General features: G+C 36.6%; 1 protein-coding gene and 1 long non-coding RNA gene across 2 annotated transcripts in view; one reads left to right on the plus strand and one right to left on the minus strand.

The window, feature by feature from the left end:
- Positions 1–20,290, plus strand: part of GALNT15 (polypeptide N-acetylgalactosaminyltransferase 15) — a 119,517-nt gene that overhangs the window by 50,857 nt on the left and 48,370 nt on the right. Inside the window, exon 5 of the mRNA XM_053714206.1 lies at positions 6,121–6,238. Coding sequence (XP_053570181.1) covers positions 6,121–6,238 — 118 coding nt within the window. The remainder of the gene's footprint in view (positions 1–6,120; positions 6,239–20,290) is intronic.
- LOC128660388 (uncharacterized) overlaps positions 16,908–20,290 on the minus strand; it is a 111,773-nt gene continuing 108,390 nt past the window's right edge. The window contains exon 3 of the long non-coding RNA XR_008402526.1: positions 16,908–16,930. This is a non-coding gene — a long non-coding RNA (uncharacterized LOC128660388). The remainder of the gene's footprint in view (positions 16,931–20,290) is intronic.

A 20,290-nucleotide genomic window follows, 5' to 3' on the forward strand; every position in this document is an offset into this window, starting at 1 on the left:
CTATCCTGATGGCAGCCAGAAAAAAAACCAACATTCAAATTTCAATGGTCTATCATACAGTTTTATCAAGATCTGTGCGTGAGGACCCTGCAGAGGAGAAGCAATCTTCGCCCACTGACTCTTCTTCTTCGAAAAAAACAAATCAACTACAGATGGGGATTTCTGTTTGCTCTTCATATCCTTCATGAGGGATCTACACTTACTATTAGAACAACCCAAGAGATTCCTGACATCTGCAAGCAGCTGGGGCTTTAGGCCCCTGTTCTACCATCCCCCTACAGAAGAAGCAGGCAACAGGGGTACTCAGTCTAGAACCTCGACACAAAGACAGAAATGTTTAAAGAAAACGAAAAAGAAACAAAAGACTTGAAGCTCATCAGGATTTGCTAACAGATGGACACATTCTTCTTCAGTTCCTCGGCTGGGCGACCAGCTAACAGATGAGTATAATGTTTATTACCTCATCCTCAACAATGACTATACTTTCCTAACTAACTAAGCACCAAGTTAACTTTTATACTTTATGATTCTATATACACAACTATTAATGTTTTTCTTTTAATGTGTATGCGCTTTCACAAGCGGGTAACCTTCCCGCAGGTATTATTATTTGCTCTAATAAGGTTTGTTGTTGTTATCTAAGTTGTATTTCATTTATTTGCTGTGGTCCAAGAAACTATTTAAGAAAATATGAGGCCTATATTCATAGGGAAACAGACGATAAGATAGAGAAGGGGGGGCTACTCCATGGAAAATCTACTAGTTCAGGTAGTTAGAAAGACAGCTAAGGTAAGATATCAACACTAATGGTACAAGCTATACACTTCATAACATAACATGAGATGGCTAAACACAGATACAAAGTGTAGAACAGCTTTAAACCAATACTCCAGATCCCATGCTCAAATAATTTTCTTGCAGGAAACACATTTCACCAAGGGTCACATACCCAAATACTGGACGTAAGATTATCCCCTTCATTTTCACTCAGTTTTAGACAAAAAAAAGGAGGAGTCTCCATTCTTGCACACCACTCACTCTAATTCACAACAGGGGAAGTTATTACACACCCTATGGGCAGATATTTAGTAGTAAGGGGTACTATACAAAATACTCAGATCACCCTCTGTAATATATATGCCCCAAACGAGAAGCAGGAGGTATTCTTCTGACAAATCTCACACAAATTAACGCAGTGGTCTCAATCTAGAATAATTTTGGCAGGGGACTTCAATATTTCTCTCTCCCCATATACAACTAAAGGCAAGAAAACATTAACTAATAAACAGCATATAAATAATATTGTAGCTAAAATAATAGTAATAAAAGAATCCCTGGTTGAACACAATATGTTGGACTCTTGGGAGGCTTTGTACGGTCGCACAAATGACTTCACATACTATTAACATGCCCAAATCCTACTCCAGGCTGAATTATATTTTTTTAAGTCAGGTGATGATCCCAAATATAATATCTTCTTCCATTCATCCTTGCGTGTGATCTGACCATTCACTTGTCCAAATTGACTTGACAGGTATAATAAATGTACACAGACAGCATACATGGACATTTGACCCTGGGCTGCTCAAATATCAGATTACTCACGAGAAAATGTCAAAGGCCCTTAAAGAATACTGGCTCATAAATGAGGGGTCCACTTCTAACACACTTAACGTGTGGGCAGCTCATAAACCTTATATAAGGTGCTTACTAATTAAAGAAAAATCAGATAAAACTAAGAAATGTAGGGCCTCTATAGAAAGTCTCAAGAAAGAAATAGGGGACTTAGAGAAACAACATTAACGTAATCTAGCGGGGGAGACATTTCGATTACTACAAGTGAAAAGAAATATACTACTAAAAATGTTAACTGAATTTTCAGTCAGAGCTATTCAGAAATTGAAAGCCAACTACTTCCTCGATTCTAACAAACCCAGTAAATATCTAGCTCATAAATTAAGGAAAAAGATAAAAACCTTCTCTATCCCCAAAATAGTAAAAACTGACGGAACATCCACTTCACACCCCCAAGAGATAGCAGATACTTTTGCGGACTACTATAACACTTTATACGATGGCCGAAAAGTTGTTCAGTCTGCCCATACAAAAACTTTGATAAAACAATTTTTAAATAAAGCCAATTTAAAAGTTATCATGCAATTAGAGAAAGAGGAATTAAATGTCGAGATAACATTAGCAGAAATATTGACAGCAATAAAAGATCTTAACCCCTTAATGACCACAATATACCCTGTATGTCACTGGTTGTTAAGGGTTTTTTCAGTACATAATAGCAAAAGTCTAGCAAGAACACGCTATTAATGCCCTCCCTCCAGCAGGCTTTGTGGAATAGAGCAGTCTCAACGCTGGAGGCAAGATCACTCTATAAAACAATCAAGTCCCAAAAAAAGGCCAGCGACATACAGGGTACGTCGCTGGTCCTTAAGGGGTTAAATCAGGTAAAGCGGCGGGTCCAGGCGGCCTATTGGGGGAATACTATAAAATTTATAAATTGTAATTAGCTCCTTTTTCTACATAAATTCTGCAATGATATGATACAAGGCAACATGGTACCCCCAGACATCCATAGGAAAAAAATAGTAGTAATTCCTAAATCTGGCAAAAACTCTGAGTTATGCAAAAACTATAGCCCAATATCTCTGATTAATCAGGATATTAAGATCTTCACCAAAATCCTGGCAAATTGGCTTAAGAAAATCTCCCCCAATTGATCCACCCAGACCAGTTAGGCTTTATTACCAATCATGAAGCCTCCGATAATGTAAGACGCACGGTTACCCTAGTGGATCTTAAGATATCGAAAACACCTTCTCTGCTCCTGTCATTGGATGCGGAGAAGGCTTTTGACAGAGTGGATTGGCCTTACATGTTCACTATCCTGACAGAAATGGGTTTTGGCGGGGCTTTCATGAAAGCCATTAGAGGGATATATTTGTGTCTAACGGCAATCATTAGTGCAGCTAGATATCAATCCAGAACAATAGATATACTAAATGGCACCTGTCAAGGATGCCCATTAGCGCCTTTACTATTTGCTATTTGCATAGAACCATTGGCGGCATGCATAAGAAACTCTGGGGAGATCACAGGAGTGCAGATTAAAAGTTTGCAATATAAGCTCTTGTTGTTTGCAGACGATGTTCTCCTTACTTTAACCAAACCACTAATATCACTTCCTAATCTATACCAAACTCTACAAGGTCAATCTGGACAAGTGCAAGGCTTTACCCATGTCCTTAGCTGCACACACTAAAAAGTTGATTGAAGCCAATTTCAAACTTACCTGAGCCAAGACCTCGATTTCTTATCTAGGGATTAAAATCTCTGACACGCATGAGACACTTTATAAACTTAACTATATCCCTATCTATAAAAAAATCTCTAGAGACCTGGGGAAATGGAAGAAGGGCAATTTTTCCTGGTACAGTCGCCTGTCGGCCATTAAAATGAACATTCTGCCTAGGATTCTTTACCTCTTTAGAGCTCTCCCTATAAAGGTTCCACATCCAGATCTCCTTAAACTGCAGAAGGATCTGATTGTATTTCTAAGAGGGGATAAGAAAGCAATAATAGCTGCCCACATTTTGACACAGCATAGACAAAGGGGGGGGGCTACCTAACTTGACTGAATACTATCAGGCTGCAAGACTAGCTCAGACATCCCTTCTGGGTAAAAACTCACCTGACTTGCTCTTGGTTACGACTGAAGCAGAATTGGGGGGATATGAAAAACCAGCTGAGATCCTATGGGAGAACACACGTAAACCTGATATAGTGGGTTATAAATCCCCCATCACTTTGGAGACAATACAACTTCTGAAGTCTCTGAACTCGACTTTGAAATTAATTCCTTCAAACTCAAAAACTATACCAATTAAACTAATTCTCTCTCTAGATACCTACAGGCACATGGGGAAGTGGACAAACAAAGGTCTATATAGGGTAGCTGACTTCCTAGAAAAGGGTTCCTTACTAACATACGCATAATTACAGGACAAGATCCATCCGCTGAAACTACACTGGTTTCTCTATCTCCAAATATCCTCTGCCATAGCTTAATACTGCTCTCTTGGTAACTCACAACCATATACTGCAAAGGAGGGTTTGAGTAGCGCGCCTCACAGAAATAAACCAATGATATCAACATTATATCTCACCTTGCAAGAAACTAAAAACTCCACCAAAACAGCACTAATTAATAAGTGGGAAATAGATACAGGACTAAAACAAACTATGGAATCAAGTATTTTTTTACTCATGCAAAGGCTTAGTGAGTGTTGATCTCAGGGAAAATAGTATAAAAACTGTCTTCCGATGGTATCTAACCTCGGAAAAAAATCTAATTTTTCCTACAACAACACAGCAATATACTATAGGGGATGCATTGTTAGGGGGACCTACTTACATATGTGGTGGGAATGCCCTAGCGTCCAATACATTTGGGAACAACTACAAAAGTTACTAAGTGAAACATTACAAGAGTCTATTACCCTGACATTGGCCCATGTACTATTAAATAAACATTATCCACTCTTTAACTCAGCTGTCAACACATTTATAAAGTCACTCTGTACAGCAACGAGAATTACTATTGCTAGACACTGGAAAGTTGGGGTACCGTTGTGGCAAAAAGTTTTAGAGAAAATAGATAATATATATTCCATGTCAGAGATTGCATCCGCGATACAGGGAAATAGAGAACAATGTCAGAAAATATGGTTCTATTGGATCCTACAGGAGGGTAAGAAGAGAAAGTCCTAGGATAGATGGACGAATGGAGATACTATGAAAATAGCTAGTCCAAATATGGCTGCACCTCTCTTTGGTTGGTGGCACCCCTTTTTATAGTTTCTTTAAAGGGACATTATACACTCATTTTTTCTTTGCATAAATGTTTTGTAGATAATCTATTTATATAGCCCATAAAGTTTTTTTTTTTAATTAATGTATAGTTTTGCTTATTTTTAAATAACATTGCTCTGATTTTCAGACTCCTAACCAAGCCCCAAAGTTTTATCTGAATACGCTCGACTACCTACTCCAGCTTGCTCCTGTTTGTGTAAAGGGTCTTTTCATATGCAAAAGAAGGTAGAGGGGGGGGGAGTGTCTTATTTGCCACTTGCAGTGGGCTTTCCAGCTACCTTTTCAACAGAGCCAAACTGACAGCTTCTAAGTAAGTTTTTAAACAGTTTTATACTGGATTTTTATATCAGTATCTGTGCATCTTATTCTTTATAGTAGTGTCTATTACATGCAGTTATATGAAAATGAGGGTATACTGTCCCTTTAAGGTAGAAAGACTACACTATCTCTATCTCGCTAATTTGATTAGTTAGACTGAAATATAGTTATGCATCTAGACTATAAGTACATAACAAGGACCACAACTTTGTTTTATAATGTGTTTATTGTTTATGTGTTTGCTCATTTTTTATTTTTTTTTTTTAAATGGGGTTGTTTATACCTAAGTTAGAAGGTCATGCTTCAGTGGAGCTTTCTAATCAGGGAAATTGACTTTTACAAGAGAGCATACAACGGAAATTTACTAGAACTGTCTGAATGGACATTTCCCTATTCTGGATATGCACTATTAATCCTTTACTAATTGTACAATTGTTATGAAGGTATTGTGTGAACATATTTGTAAGTAATTATTTGCTTTACCATTTTATTGCTCACTACAGTTCAATAAAAATAATTTCACCAAAATAGAGTGTGATACTTTATTTAAATATGTTTTACATGTGTTTTAAGATACTTTTATTTTAGCCCTAATGCTTGCTTTGGGTCTCAAGATGTGCTGTTATGCGCTGTTATGTGTTGCGCTCAAGCAATTTATCATTGCAGAAGCTACTGCTTGTGCAATGCTGCCCCATTTAATCAATGGGCCCTAAGTAAGAAATGTTTATGAAAAACTGATACATTTCCAGGTATATTTTAACCAAAAGCACTAGTTTTCCTTTCTTATATGAGTAATATTTATGTACAGTGATACTCCTATACATTTTGAATTATAAAACAAAAATTTCAACAACATTATCTGGGATGAAGATGAGAGTAAGCAGTATTAACCTATTATCCTGTATAATTCCCATTTAGAAGTCCAGTAATACCAGGCTGTGTGATCGCAGTGGATCGTCATTATTTCCAAAATATCGGAGCATTTGATATGGGCATGACCTTCTGGGGGGCTGAAAGCACAGAACTGTCAATCCGGGTAAGTTCATAAACTTAAAATATTTAGCAGGCTAAAAAACATAGCTGTGTGATTAGCACTGCTGATTGGATCGGCAGCACTTTCCACTCAGGACGAGCAATGCTCTCCACGTCTCTGAAAACATAGTATGGTATATATTAGGGATGTGCATTAGTTTGTGGACGAATGTACATTCTAAAACCAAAAATGAATATCCAATTGAATGCACCAACAAACTTTAAAGAAAACTTTTCCTTAAAATGTATTTTCAAGGCTTTATACGTCCCTTAGAACACTCTGGGGAGCATGCTAACCCATTCCTCTACTTGCCAGGTCACTGGCAGCCCTAACAGAAGGTTTAGCGCGTTCGGCACCCAGGACCTGTACTAACTTTAGTGCAGGTCCTGGGAGCCAAACTGCTAAGCCTCTTGGTAGCGTGGATCAGGTTAGAGCGCTCTCCAGAGCTTGTTAAGGTAAGTATGTAGCTACAGGTGAACTTTTCTCCTGTAGCTTCAAACATTTACATTCTTTTAACGAAAATGAATGTAAATGTTTAATGAAAATCCGATTTTCATGTAGTTTTAAACGAAACAAAGAAAAAGAAAAGTGCAGTGAGCGAATATTTGGGGAAACAAAGTTCCTCGAATATTCGTAACTAAACATTTCAAATTAAACAAATTCCCCCCCCCCCCACATGTCTAGAATGTATGTATGTATATATATGTGTACATACAGTATATAAATACATATATAGTTACATTTATTTATTTTTTACATATTTGCTTTTCAGCCCACCAAATGAAAAATATATAGTTAATGGAAATTGTAAGTGTATATGTGCGCTATAAACAGCTGCAGGGTCTGGTTTTATATCTAAAATGTGATGCTGTATATTAAAGTGATGATGTATATCAAAGTGCTTTTGTGTGCTTATAAGTGCTTGATTCTATTTATATTATATACTCAAAGTATTTGTGTACTTGAAGTAGTTAATATAGTGCTGTTGGTGCTTATTATCTAAAGTGCTTCTGAACACTGGTGATTTTAAACAAATAGAAATTTGTCAACAGATTTGTCAACAGATAGAAACTTATGTTTATCAACAAATAAAAATGTATTAAAATTTCAAAAAAATGCTTGCAAATTGCTTACAAATTATTTAAAACATCCCTTAAAATTTCAGGAGCACGACCGGTCATTCCATAAAACATATAACATTTATACCTCTAATATAACTCTAATATAAATCTCTCTTCCTTAAAAATATACCACTTGATATATATATATATATATATATATATACGTAAGTGATTAAGTAGGATCACTCTATATTTGAATTTATTACAATGAATTCCACTATACGGATCAGTGTGGAAGAAGACAGACACACAGTTTTGTGTCTCCTTAATGAATGTCACACAAAGTTATAAAGTCTATTGTTCCGTTTATAAAAACATATTGCTCCGTTACTTATATTTGTGATTCAATGTTGTTCATATCAGTTGGGTATTAGCTTTGCTGGTTAAAAGCTGATAGCGGTATTGCTAGCAACATCCATACAGACTCATACACCCCTCTTTCCAAAAGTGCCTACCTTTTTAGCTGGAACGGCTCTCAGAGTGTCCATTAAAGTTACCTTATAGTGATTTGTCAGAGCCTCGGCACGGGTGTCTGGAGAGTCTTGTATGACTGCTTAGCCCATTCACCGCTCCCCCAATGCTGACGAGTAGTTCCGTGTTACCTGATTGCAACAGTCAATCGGAAAGGAATAGGCGTAGTAATCTGTTATAGGGTCCTTACTCTATGCAGAGTGTATAAAGAAAAGTAGTTCCTTGTAATCCAGTGTAATCCTCCTTCTGTAAACAAAATCCTTCTTTAAAGATTTACCATCAATGCGTTTCACCGATAAACGGCTTTATCAAGATGGTCATTGAATATGAAAAACGTCTTTATATATACACCTTCTAATAGGTGATTGGGTGCCTCTTTTTCTGATTTTTTTCAATAGAGTTTACTAAGGTGATATATTTAAAGGGACATAATACTCATATGCTAAATCACTTGAAACTGATGCAGTATAACTGTAAAAAGCTGACAGGAAAATATCACCTAGCATCTCTATGTAAAAAAGGAAGATATTTTACCTCACACCTTCCTTAGCTCAGCAGAGTAAGTTCTGTGTAAAAAGTTATACCTCAGCTGCTGCCCAACTGCAGGTAAAAAAAAATAAAAAATGAAGAAATGAACAGCAGCCAATCAGCATCAACAGTGCTGAGGTCATGAACTCTTTTACTGTGATCTCATGAGATTTCTCTTAACTCTCATGAGATTTCATAGTAAACTTCCTTAAACTGAATAGGGAAATAAGATGCGTGTGCACGAAAGCTCACTCCCTTAGCTGTCCTGGGACAGACATACTGATTTGCTGCTTAGAAGTCCTTTACAATGGGATGTGGCTAATGAAGAACTTTTGAGGTAAAATATCTTTTTTTTCTTTTTTCTTAACTTTCTTTTTATCGAGAAAACACAGGGTTACAAAAATGTTTTACATATATAATTGTGTTATCAATGTACCACAATATATCAAGATATGAACTGGCATAGGCTCTTAACAAAGAGCCCATACACTTATACCCAATCTACCTAATTGGGAAACACATCAGTATCCAGAAACATTCTGAAAAGGTATTTAGGCTAGTAATACATTTTCTCATGAGTAAAATTTTGTGTTTTGGGTTTGCCAAGTTGCAGTTGAAAAAGCAAGAACATGTAGTAGACCACAAATGATATGGCATGTGCTTTAAGCATGATAGAGCTTTCTGATATTATAAGGATTCTCAACAAAGCAGGTGTGGCTATATTAGGTTATAATAGATGAGTGGGTGTAATACCACAGAAAGAGTCAACAGTGTTTCAGTTCTGTTAGGCTTTTAAATAAATTCAAAAGGAAGCTATTAAGAGTACAAGTACATAAGGCATAGGCTACTTTAATTTTGCTAAAAATTAATGATTACCGGGTTGGCATTTTCAAATAAATAATAACAATCACAATAATTACCTATAAGTAAAGTTGTACTAATCCCACCAAAGGAAGGACCCTTGTAATAAACATTGAACCAAAATTAATATAGAGCTTAAACCCCTAACAAAAAAAACAGCAAACACCATATCAATTAAGCCTGTGAGGATTATAGCATAGGAGAGTTGACTAAAAACATTTTTTTTCAGTTGAGACAGCTAACATTATACATCTCCTAGCCTAGCAGGATTTCAAAATTGTGTTGGTATGATAAGGAAGCAATACCGCTAGTGTCCACAAGAGGTTCTCAAACTCAAAGAGTAGTCAGAAATAAGTACGTAGCAAATCCTCAGTGTTAAGTTATAACTCAGAACAACTATCTTGAAGATAATAATAGTCCTGTGTTTCTCATAATTTTTCTTATAGACAAAAATAAAATAAACAAACACAACAAAACACAAAAAAACAACAAGAACTTTAAAGAAAAAACAACAGGTCAACTAACAGTTTTCTTTTTACAAACATATGCTCTTTGTATAAGATGGAATTGTAGTGGGTACACGGAGATCACTAGTATCAGCTACAGTTTCAGCCATAAATACTCTTTAATGAAGCTTGTCAAAGGTGATCTACTCCTACTATATTCATGATGGCTAACCAAATCTCCTCTTGTGCCGCAGATCTTGCTGAGGATCGGTCAACCATCCTCCTTCTTGGTGTGCAAGGCAGTGTAAAAAGATCAGCATAATAAGCAATAACGCTAAACAATGCAAGAGTAATACAAAAAGAAACCAGTTCATTGCAGCTATAAAGGAACCATTATCTAGCTTGTGAGGGATTCCTTTCAACGATATGCTGCAGATTATAGAAGGGGTACATTTTGTTACTCATCCCACCCCTACTTATTTTCGCATAGACTGGAATAATAATTTACTCATGTCTCCTGAGGTAAGTGCGGGAAAAATTTTCCAGCGATTCTTATGTCTAGCGTTAGGAACCTGCACCAGTGATCTCTTGAGTAACATTAGACTAGGGTTACACTGCAGCTGCAGATAGTCTATGTAGTGCCAGACAAGGGTAATTTTCCTTGATTTCCACACGTGCGCCTTCACACTGTGCCCTGTAGGTATTGAAAGCATTTGTCGATCAGGTTTTTGTCCCCTGTATGCACAGTTTGAGTCCATCCATAGCTCTGGGTGTACGGAGGTCCAATTTGCTGCTTGTATGAGGATATACTGAGGGTCGGCATTTATGTGAGCTGCAGTGTTCTCCTTCAGTGCTGGTTTTGATCTGCAGTAAAAGCTATCATCTGGCAAGGAGGGTACATCGGAATTAGAAAGTCGCTCAGCGCCATCTCCTGATTCAGACTGAGTGCCATCTAGCCATGTTGTGTCCCAGGATGAGTGATGTCGAAGTGGGAGTAGGAATTGAGGATCCTTTTTAGCGAGTACAGGGGCATTAGTTAGTGGTAAGTGTGGTCCCTGAGCGGACCGGATCTCTTCATGAAGTGCCAGGCAAGACTTCATAAGCTTATCTAAATGCGGTAGGAATGCAGCTGTCAATTCTTTAGTTAGAGAGTCCATCCTGGAGGACAGAAGACACTGTGACTGTGTCTTGTTAATATCTTTTAAAGTGTCTTCTGGGGAAGAGAAGATGTCTATTTCTCTATCCACTATAGTTATCGGACACAAAAAATGTCAAGAGAGGTGTGGATTGCATTAAATCCAGGCTGTAAGACGATTCTTTTCACAAGGTATATCAGAGCTTCGATGCCTTGCTGCCATCTTGGTGCGCCGCCCACCGGAAATCTCAATATCTTTCTTTTTTACATAGAGATGTTCAGGTGATATTTTTTAGTCAGCTATTTACAGCTATGCTGCATCACTTTCAAGGGTTTCAACATTTGGGTATCATGGCCCTTTAAGGTGGAAACAATTATTATTGTAGAGAATTGTTATGATCATTATAATACTTGATCTTATAGAGTCTCAATGTTGAAAAATTAAAAATAAATAATATACATAAAAATAAAATAAAAAATAAAATAAAGTATACATAAAAATATACATAAAAAATAAAATTGCATCCAAATTAGGTGCTGTATGTCATTGTTTATAAGGTGTATGATTCTTGTAAATGTACACATATCAATTTCTAAATAGATCATTTTTAGATACTTGAATAGACTTACATAGGTCTTACATAGGTCTATATTCATCACTGTATTTTCCTATATAGTTATCAGTTCTTAAGTTATTATAATATTTAATCCTACAGAGTTTGAATAAAGCGCTATGTGTCATTTTGGTGTATAAAATATCAATTGTGTAAACTCATCAATATCTAAATTCTTCCTTTATAGGGTTTAGATCGAATACATAAAACTATATTCTTAGCTATGCCATCTTGTATAGTAAACAGTCCATAAATTAGCCACTCTGATAGTGTAAATCAATAATGTGACTGAGTACCTTGCAATCAGGTTAGTTCTGTTCAATCTAAAATAAAGGGATTAAGGTCCAGTTCCGAATTAAGGCGAAGTGGGAAAAGGGTAGCCATATCGTAAATCATTTGTGCTTCTTTTAATAATAGTAATTTTTCGAAGTCACCTCCTCTCCACGGTTTTTTAACCTTACATATGCCCCAATACTTGAGATCTTTAATGTTATTGTTATGTACGCTTCTGAAGTGTTCATATAGCCTTGTTTCTTGATCTCCCTTTTCTATCAAGTTTAAATGTTCTCGAATTCTAATGCGTAAGGTGCAAGATGTTTCACCTAAATACTGTTTTTGGCATGTGCACTGAATGAGGTAGATCACCCCTTTGTCACTACACAGAATAGTCTCTGAGATTTTATATTCTTTCTGTGTGTTTGTAGACGTGTAGTGTTTTCATTTTGTACTATGCTTACAAGCTTTGCAGCTATAACAGGGGAAGTATCCACTAAGATTGTTACCCAAAAGGTCTCTATCTTTAGTGGTATTGGATTTTTTAGTGGTAAAGTCGCTTGGGGCCAATATATTTTTCATATTCTTGGCTTTACAATATATTATAGTTGGTTTACTGGATATTGATTTCCCTATAACAGGATCTGATTGTATAAGGTGCCAGTATTTTTAAAAAATCCTCACTACATGTTTGTGTTGACAATTGTAGTTAGTTACAAAGGGGACTGTCAAGGCTTCATTAACTTTTTCTACATGTGTGACTATATTCTTTTGTTTTTTAGTCAGGATATCTTTCCTCTCTGTTTCTCTTGCTTGTAATATTGAAGTTTTAACTTCATCAGCCTTGTAACCTTTTTCTAAAAATCTACTTTCTAAAATTTTGTAAATCATAATCAATGAGTCTAGTGCAATTTCGTCTTACTCTAAGACACTGTCCTTTTGGAATGTTTTTTATCCATCTGTTAAGATGACAGCTATTGGCCTACACGTAGTTGTTAGCGTCTACAGCTTTAAAATGATTTTTAATGTTAAGCTCACCACTTTCCACAAAAATATCTAAATCTAAATATAATTGCCCCTCATCCCTGATCTAGAAAGATTCTAACATTAACACAAATTTTAAACTTTGTTTACATTACTGATAATACCATTATGCATTGGAAAAAATATAGGCTAGATTTAGAGTTTTGTCGGTAAGGACCCGCGTAGCTAACGCCAGTTTTTTTCTGGCCGCACCATAAAAATAACTCTGGTATTGAGAGTCCATATAATGTCAGCGTTAGGCTCCAAAAAAGGAGCGTAGAGCATTTTTAACGCAACTTCAACTCTCGATACCAGAGTTGCTTACGGACGCGGCCAGCCTCAAAAACGTGCTCGTGCACGATTCCCCCATAGGAAACAATGGGGCTGTTTGAGCTGAAAAAAACCATAACACCTGCAAAAAAGCCGCGTTCAGCTCCTAACGCAGCCCCATTGTTTGCTATGCGTAAACACTTCCTACGTCTGCAACTAACACCCTAACATGTACCCCGAGTCTAAAGACCCCTAACCTTACACTTATTAACCCCTAATCTGCCGCCCCCGCTATCGCTGACCCCTGCATATTATTTTTAACCCCTAATCTGCCGCTCCGTAAACCACCGCTACTTACATTATCCTTATGTACCCCTAATCTGCTGCCCCTAACACCGCCGACCCCTATATTATATTTATTAACCCCTAATCTGCTCCCCACAACGTCGCCTCCACCTGCCTACACTTATTAACCCCTAATCTACCGAGCGGACCGCACCACTATTATAATAAAGTTATTAACCCCTAATCCGCCTCACTAACCCTATAATAAATAGTATTAACCCCTAATCTGCCCTCACTAACATCGCCGACACCTAACTTCAATTATTAACCCCTAATCTGCCGACCGGAGCTCACCGCTATTCTAATAAATGTATTAACCCCTAAAGCTAAGTCTAACTCGAACACTAACACCCCCCTAAATTAAATATAATTTTAATCTAACGAAATTAATTAACTCTTATTAAATAAATTATTCCTATTTAAAGCTAAATACTTACCTGTAAAATAAATCCTAATATAGCTACAATATAAATTATAATTACATTGTAGCTATTTTAGGATTAATATTTATTTTACAGGCAACTTTGTAATTATTTTAACCATGTACAATAGCTATTAAATAGTTAAGAACTATTTAATAGTTACCTAGTTAAAATAATAACAAAATTACCTGTAAAATAAATCCTAACCTAAGTTACAATTAAACCTAACACTATACTATCATTAAATTAATTAAATAAAATACCTACAATTACTTACAATTAAACCTAACACTACACTATCAATAAATTAATTAAATACAATATGTACAAATAACTACAATGAAATAAACTAACTAAAGTACAAAAAATAAAAAAGAACTAAGTTACAAAAAATAAAAAAATATTTACAAACATAAGAAAAATATTACAACAATTTTAAACTAATTACACCTTCTCTAAGCCCCCTAATAAAATAACAAAGACCCCCAAAATAAAAAATGCCCTACCCTATTCTAAATTACTAAAGTTCAAAGCTCTTTTACCTTACCAGCCCTGAACAGGGCCCTTTGCGTTGCATGCCCCAAGAAGTTCAGCTCTTTTTCCTGTAAAAAAAAACATACAATACCCCCCCAACATTACAACCCACCACCCACATACCCCTAATCTAACCCAAACCCCCCTTAAATAAACCTAACACTAAGCCCCTGAAGATCATCCTATAAGGGACGTCATCAAGATGGCGTCCCTCGAATTCCGATTGGCTGATAGGATTCTATCAGCCAATCGGAATTAAGGTAGGAATATTCGGATTGGCTGATGGAATCAGCCAATCAGAATCAAGATCAATCCGATTGGCTGATCCAATCAGCCAATCAGATTGAGCTTGCATTCTATTGGCTGATCGGAACAGCCAATAGAATGCGAGCTCAATCTGATTGGCTGATTGGATCAGCCAATCGGATTGAACTTGATTCTGATTGGCTGATTCCATCAGCCAATCAGAATATTCCTACCTTAATTCCGATTGGCTGATAGAATCCTATCAGCCAATCGGAATTCGAGGGACGCCATCTTGATGACGTCCCTTAAAGGAACCGTCATTCTTCAGTTGGACGTCGCCGGATGAAGATGGGTCCGCGTCGGAGGTCTTCAGGATGGAGCCGGTCCTCATCGGATGAAGATAGAAGATGCCGCTTGGAAGATGATGGTTGCCGGTCCGGATCTACTCTTCTTCCCGGATAGGATGAAGACTTTGGAGCCTCTTCTGGACCTCTTCAGCCACCGGATGATGGATGTCTAGCCCCCGCTTGGGTTGGATTAAGATTTTGGAGCCAGGACGGATCGGTGATACCTGGTGAGGTGAAGACAAGGTAGGATGATCTTCAGGGGCTTAGTGTTAGGTTTATTTAAGGGGGGTTTGGGTTAGATTAGGGGTATGTGGGTGGTGGGTTGTAATGTTGGGGGGGGTATTGTATGTTTTTTTTTACAGGAAAAAGAGCTGAACTTCTTGGGGCATGCCCCGCAAAGGGCCCTGTTCAGGGCTGGTAAGGTAAAAGAGCTTTGAACTTTAGTAATTTAGAATAGGGTAGGGCATTTTTTATTTTGGGGGTCTTTGTTATTTTATTAGGGGGCTTAGAGTAGGTGTAATTAGTTTAAAATTGTTGTAATATTTTTCTTATGTTTGTAAATATTTTTTTATTTTTTGTAACTTAGTTCTTTTTTATTTTTTGTACTTTAGTTAGTTTATTTCATTGTAGTTATTTGTACATATTGTATTTAATTAATTTATTGATAGTGTAGTGTTAGGTTTAATTGTAGGTAATTGTAGGTATTTTATTTAATTAATTTAATGATAGTATAGTGTTAGGTTTAATTGTAACTTAGGTTAGGATTTATTTTACAGGTAATTTTGTTATTATTTTAACTAGGTAACTATTAAATAGTTCTTAACTATTTAATAGCTATTGTACATGGTTAAAATAATTACAAAGTTGCCTGTAAAATAAATATTAATCCTAAAATAGCTACAATGTAATTATAATTTATATTGTAGCTATATTAGGATTTATTTTACAGGTAAGTATTTAGCTTTAAATAGGAATAATTTATTTAATAAGAATTAATTTATTTCGTTAGATTTAAATTATATTTAACTTAGGGGGGTGTAAGTGTTAGGGTTAGACTTAGCTTTAGGGGTTAATACATTTATTAGAATAGCGGTGAGCTCCGGTCGGCAGATTAGGGGTTAATGTTTGAAGTTAGGTGTCGGCGATGTTAGGGAGGGCAGATTAGGGGCTAATACTATTTATTATAGGGTTAGTGAGGCGGATTAGGGGTTAATAACTTTATTATAATAGCGGTGCGGTCCGCTCGGTAGATTAGGGGTTAATAAGTGTAGGCAGGTGGAGGCGACGTTGAGGGCGGCAGATTAGGGGTTAATAAATATAATATAGGGGTCGGCGGTGTTAGGGGCAGCAGATTAGGGGTACATAGCTATAATGTAGGTGGCGGCGCTTTGCGGTCGGCAGATTAGGGGTTAATTATTGTAGGTAGCTGGCGGCGACATTGTGGGGGGCAGGTTAGGGGTTAATAAATATAATACAGGGGTCAGCGGTGTTAGGGGCAGCAGATTAGGGGTACATAGGGATAGCCCAGAAAGCTCTTAACTACTGACTTTTTTCTGCGGCTGGAGTTTTGTCGTTAGATTTCTAACGCTCACTTCAGACACGACTCTAAATACCGGAGTTAGAAAGATCCCATTGAAAAGATAGGATACGCAAATGACGTAAGGGGATCTGCGGTATGGAAAAGTCGCGGCTGAAAAGTGAGCGTTAGACCCTTTTTTGAGCGACTCCAAATACCGGAGTTAGCATAAAACCAGCGTTAGGAGCCTCTAACGCTGGTTTTCATGGCTAACGCCAAACTCCAAATCTAGGCCTATGACAGCTGTCTCTGCTGTGAAGTAACTTTATGTAAAACCCAATCTAATACTTCCTATTTACTAGTAATAACTATAATAATGTTTACCTAATATATTTCAGGTTAAAAGGCAGTTGCCTTTCAAATGGTCTGGGCATTCTCCCATCACCCACTGGGAGGTAGATGTATTCTGTTGCATTCTGTTGCTTACCTTTTCTATAGTTTCACATTTTCATTATAGTTGGTGGCTTCAACAGGCAAAATCAGCTATTTCACAAGACAAAATAAAAGCTAAAGGAGTTATTTTTAAACAATTTAATACACTCCAGCTGATAAAATAGATAATTGGGAACACATTAAAGGGGAGAGAATTTTACATTTAATGACCCTTTAACTGAGGGAGGGTAAAAGCAGAATACAACACTAACGGCTAGATTACAAGTTTTGTCGGTAAAAACTTGCGTTGCTAACGAGCCTTTTTTTTCCAGCGCACACTTTAAACAACGCTGGTATTACAAGTTTTCTGAATGGCTGCGTTAGCCTCAGAAAAGTGAGCGTTGAGCAAATTTAGCGCCACTTCTCCCTGTAATACCAGCGTTGCTTAGGGTATAGGTAAGCTGGCAAAACGTGCTCTTGCACGATTTCCCCATAGGATACAATGGGGCTGAGCTGGCTGAAAAAAAACCTGACACCTGCAAAAAAGCAGCGTTCAGCTCCTAACGCAGCCCCATTGTTTCCTATGGGAAAATACTTTCTAAGTCTACACCTATTACCCAAACATGAACCCCCAGTCTAAACACCCCTAACCTTACACTTATTAACCCCTAATCTGCCGCCCCCAACATCCTCGCCACCTGCATTATACTATTAACCCCTAATCTGCCGCTTCGGACACCGCCACCACCTACATTATACCTATGAACCCCTAATCTGCTGCCCCTAACATCGCCGACACCTACATTATATGTATTAACCCCTAATCTGTCACCCCCAATGTCGCCGCAACCTACCGACAATTATTAACCCCTAATCTGCCGACCGGACATCGCCGCCGCTATAATAAAGTTATTAACCCCTAAACCTAAGTCTAACCCTAACCCTAACACCCCCCTAACTTAAATCTATTTTTAATAAATCTAAATAAAATTACTATAATTAAATAAATTATTCCTATTTTAAACTAAATACTAATAACTAATAGTTACATTGTAGCTATTTTAGGATTTATTTTTATTTTACAGGCAACTTTGTATTTATTTTAACTAGGCACAATAGTTATTAAATAGATATTAACTATTTAATAAATACATAGATAAAATATATACTAATATACCTGTAAAATAAACCCTAACCTAGGTTACAATTACACCTAACACTACTATATTATTAAATTAATTACCTAAACTACCTACAATTAAATACAATTAAATTAAATAAACTAAATTACGAAAAAAACAAACACTAAATTACAGAAAATAAAAAAGAAAGTATAATATTTTAAACTAATTACACCTAATCTAATCCCCCTAATAAAATAAAAAGCCTCCCAAAATAATAAAATTCCCTACCCTACACTAAATTACAAATAGCCCTTAAAAGGGCCTTTTGCGGGGCATTGCCCCAAAGTAATCAGCTCTTTTACCTGTAAAAAAAAGAAATACAATCCCCCCCAACATTACAACCCACCACCCACACACCCCTACTCTAAAACCCACCCGATCCCCCCTTTAAAAAATCTAACACTACCCCATTGAAGATCACCCTACCTTGAGCCGTTTTCACCCAGCCGGGCACCAGTGGTCATCCACTGGGTGTGTGGGTGGTGGGTTGTAATGTTGGGGGTGTGGTATTGTATTTCTTTTTTTACAGGTAAAAGAGCTGATTACTTTGGGGCAATGCCCCGCAAAAGGCCCTTTTAAGGGCTATTTGTAATTTAGTGTAGGGTAGGGAATTTTATAATTTTGGGGGCCTTTTTATTTTATTAGGGGGATTAGATTAGGTGTAATGAGTTTAAAATATTGTAATTTCTTTTTTATTTTCTGTAATTTAGTGTTTTTTTTTCGCAATTTAGTTTATTTAATTTAATTGTATTTAATTGTAGGTAGTTTAGGTAATTAATTTAATTATAGAGTAGTGTTAGGTGTAATTGTAACTTAGGTTAGGGTTTATTTTACAGGTATATTTGTATTTATTTTATCTAGGTATTTATTAAATAGTTAATATCTATTTAATAACTATTGTGCCTAGTTAAAATAAATACAAAGTTGCCTGTAAAATAAAAATAAATCCTAAAATAGCTACAATGTAACTATTAGTTATATTGTAGCTATATTAGGGTTTATTTTACAGGTAAGTATTTAGTTTTAAATAGGAATAATTTATTTAATTATAGTAATTTTATTTAGATTTATTAAAAATAGATTTAAGTTAGGGTGGGGTTAGGGTTAGACTTAGGTTTAGGGGTTAATAACTTTATTATAGTGGCGGCGATGTCCGGTCAGCAGATTAGGGGTTAATAATTGTAGGTAGGCGGCGACGACATTGGGGGCGGCAGATTAGGGGTTAATAAATATAATGTAGGTGTCGGCGATGTTAGGGGCAGCAGATTAGGGGTTCATAGGTATAATGTAGGTGGCGGCGATGTCCGGTCGGCATATTAGGGGTTAAATAATTTTATTATAGTGTTTGCAATGTGGGGGGGCCTCGGTTTAGGGGTTAATAGGTAGTTTATGGGTGTTAGTGTACTTTATAGCACTTTAGTTAAGAGCTTTATGTTCCGGCGTTAGACCATAAAACTCTTAACTACTGACTTTTATATGCGGTAGGAGTCTTGGAGGTAGAGGCTGTACCGCTCACTTCTTCCAAGACTTGTAATACCAGCGTTAGCCAAATCCCATTAAAAAGATCGGATACGCAATTGACGTAAGGGGATTTGCGGTATGGAAAAGTCGCGGAAGAAAAGTGAGCGGTACACCTGTACCTGCCAAACTTGTAATACCAGCGGGCGTTAAAAAGCAGCGTTAGGACCCCTTAACGCTGATTTTTATGGCTAACGCCAAACTCGTAATCTAGCCGTATGGCTGGAAATACCTGTAAGCAAAAAAAATGAAGCAGCACATCAGGTAATTTCACTGTACATTTCTTTCAAGTACAAAATCCTGTCAAATCTGTGTTTGCCGATAATGATAAACTGTTATATGCTGGTTCCATCAACATCTGCCTGAATATTATTTTTTTTTCAGACTTCAGTACAGCAATTCTGTATTTTTAGTAAATCTCTGATGCCCATTATACTAATTTTCGACTATTCATATATACCCAAAGGCCCAACATAAAGTTATGTGAGAAGCACAGATGTGCTGAAATCTAAGCATAAGGGAGGGGAATAAAGTACTGTCTGTGTAATGAAAACCTCCTTGTGTTATTTAAAGGGATATTGTACTTGAGGTTTTAATCACTTTTTTGCCTGAAAAATGTACCATAAATATGTAAAATTTGTAAAAACTGTAATTAATACATTATTATCTGTTCCTATTAATGCTTATTAACTGATTAGTACTTCCTAGCAATGCTGATTGGCTGATAGGTACTTCCTGCTAATATTTGTAACTTGATAGTTTCTGTTAA

This window comes from Bombina bombina, chromosome 5 (genome assembly GCF_027579735.1).
Source record: "Bombina bombina isolate aBomBom1 chromosome 5, aBomBom1.pri, whole genome shotgun sequence".
NCBI lineage: Eukaryota > Metazoa > Chordata > Amphibia > Anura > Bombinatoridae > Bombina > Bombina bombina.